General features: G+C 37.2%; 1 protein-coding gene across 1 annotated transcript in view; it reads left to right on the forward strand.

Annotated features, from left to right (window-relative positions):
• Positions 1 to 548: 548 nt before the first annotated feature.
• Positions 549 to 2,406, forward strand: part of LOC105459597 (transcription initiation factor TFIID subunit 6-like) — an 8,579-nt gene continuing 6,721 nt past the window's right edge. The window contains exons 1-2 of the mRNA XM_011705764.1: positions 549 to 556; positions 1,925 to 2,112. Of these exons, the coding sequence (XP_011704066.1) occupies positions 549 to 556; positions 1,925 to 2,112 (196 nt within the window). The remainder of the gene's footprint in view (positions 557 to 1,924; positions 2,113 to 2,406) is intronic.

The raw sequence follows: 2,406 nt of genomic DNA on the forward strand, positions 1-2,406 counted from the left end.
CCATTCGCCAATCGCCACGCGGCGTCGCGACGCCCACACCTGTTGATACCTAGGGCACTCAGCGATTCCTACAACGATTACCGCCCCCCCCCCCCTCTTCTTCCTCTCCCCCCCCCCTCCCCTCCCCTCGCCTATTGCAACGATCTTATTGCGATACTGCATATAATTGTAATGAGCGCACGAACGAATTCATGTATTATACGAATGTAAATGCACGAGCCACAAATTAAGACGAATATCCGAGGTACGCGAAAAAATGGCGTGTCGCCCCCCCCCCCCGATTCGGCGGAGTCGCCGCGGTCGCGAACGTTTCGATCGAAGGAATCACGCGGAGCACGCGTCCCGAGCCGTCGACGGTGCCGATTTCACCGGCCTCACGGCTAACAAAGACCGGATCAATCGCGGTCGCACTGCGACCAAACGAACGCGTCGCGACGCTAAACAACAACACAATTCGCACAGCCGACCCCGTCCCACGTCCAACGCGTCCGCGACCCTCCCCCGCAAAGACTGAGATTTTTGAAAGTGTTGCCGGCGTCCTCACAACGATGGCGCGGTACGTCGCCAGTCAATTAAGATTTAAAATTGAGACCACTTGAAAAGATCGAAGAGGGAATTATTGAACGTGCACAATTCGGCGTATTATTAACAAGTGTGTATGTGTATTGATTAAACAAATAGCCGACGTACGTCAGAAATCTTTTATCATTTAAGGAGGTTCGATAGCAAAATCGAAATACTTCAATCTGTTTAAAAATTATATAGAATATATTCTTTAAAACGAAACTAATATCATATTAAAATTTCAAATTGACCGTATGGTTTTTAAGAAAAAAAAAAACTAAAATTAGAGTTTTATGCATGTTGTTTTATGACAGTTGCATTACATGATTAATATATCACATAATTACATACATTTAAAATGCTTCCATTTACATAAAAATTATAATAATTAGTTAGAGCAAATCTTTATTTACGTTTTTGCAAAACTTGAACTCCATCCACCATATAATTTTTTTGTATACAAGCAAGAAAGTGATGAAAGTATGCCTATTTGACATTTTAAATACTAATTACGAGGTTACATTGCTGCTTACTTCGTCTTATGACATGTATATGTGTTTGAATACATGTTCAATGCAACGACAAAGACAGATCTATGGCATACTCCCCTTGCCACCTACCCCCGCAAGTGATCTAACGAACTTCCTTAATCGATTGCTTTTGTCACGTTCCATTTGATTCGGGCGATTTGAATAGTGCTCTCGATTGCTTGAAATTAGGAGTAAAGCAAATTTTATTAGGCGAAAAACGCGTCGCGCTTCGAGAATTGTATGTGATCGAGTCTAAAAAAAAAAAGATACACAATTACAGAAATAATTACTGCAATAAAATAACAGCATTATTTCGCGTGTAACATTTATCAATACTAAAAAGCAATCGATTAAATTATAATATATAATGTGGATTTAAGAATTAAATTTTTATTTTCTTTATTTATTAAGGTTAAAAAGTTATTTATATTTCGAATAAATTTTCTTTTCTTAATTTTAAAATCCACTTCTAAAATCTACAACGGAGTTGCTTGATAATACTCTATAAAATTAATCTCTCTATAAAAAGCTGTTAATAAAATTTTAATTTGTACAAAAGCTGCATAAGAAATCACGTAATACATGATAAAATTTTGATATTTTATAATTGATTATAAATTTGACAAATTATAATTATCTCCATAATTATTGATCTAATTTTATAATTGATTATATTATTTATATCAATTAACAAGATTAATTTTTCAAAGAAACATAAGAAATGTATTTTTTCTCATCTTGATATCAATAGATTCGACGCTTTTTATATCTTATACGATGCACTCATCCACGAAGATTTATAATTGACATTTGTTCCGTTTCACTGCAAGATACATTCCTGGCTTCAGCAGCAGATTCGGCCTATCCTTCACGAGAGCCGTGGAACCGGAAGGAGCGCAACGGGACGCGACGAGGGCTCATGCCGAGCGGGCAGATCCAAGAAATCCTCTATCCCGAGCGAGAGACAATGAGGATATTGAAATCGATCACGATCATGGCAAAGACAGAAGGATCTACGGTAATCCTATCTCTTGTTATTTAAGGGGGGGTAAGGTTAATTCGGTGAAAAAAAAGGCATGTTTTTAAGAATTTTTTTTGGCGATACAGCGATATATAGTATATTCAGTCAATTTCCATATAATAATGCAACATTTGAACAATATTTTCCTAAATTTTCATTGCAAAATATTGAAAATTGAGCGAGTGACAGTGAATCTCCGGAGGCGCCTCGAAAAAACACGGTATACATCATAACTCGCAACAGAATCATACTGAAACAAAAAAATCAAAATGCATTTGTTAAAGGAGATGT

The sequence above is a fragment of the Wasmannia auropunctata genome, unplaced genomic scaffold (assembly GCF_000956235.1).
Source record: "Wasmannia auropunctata unplaced genomic scaffold, wasmannia.A_1.0 LD334179.1, whole genome shotgun sequence".
Classification (NCBI taxonomy): domain Eukaryota; kingdom Metazoa; phylum Arthropoda; class Insecta; order Hymenoptera; family Formicidae; genus Wasmannia; species Wasmannia auropunctata.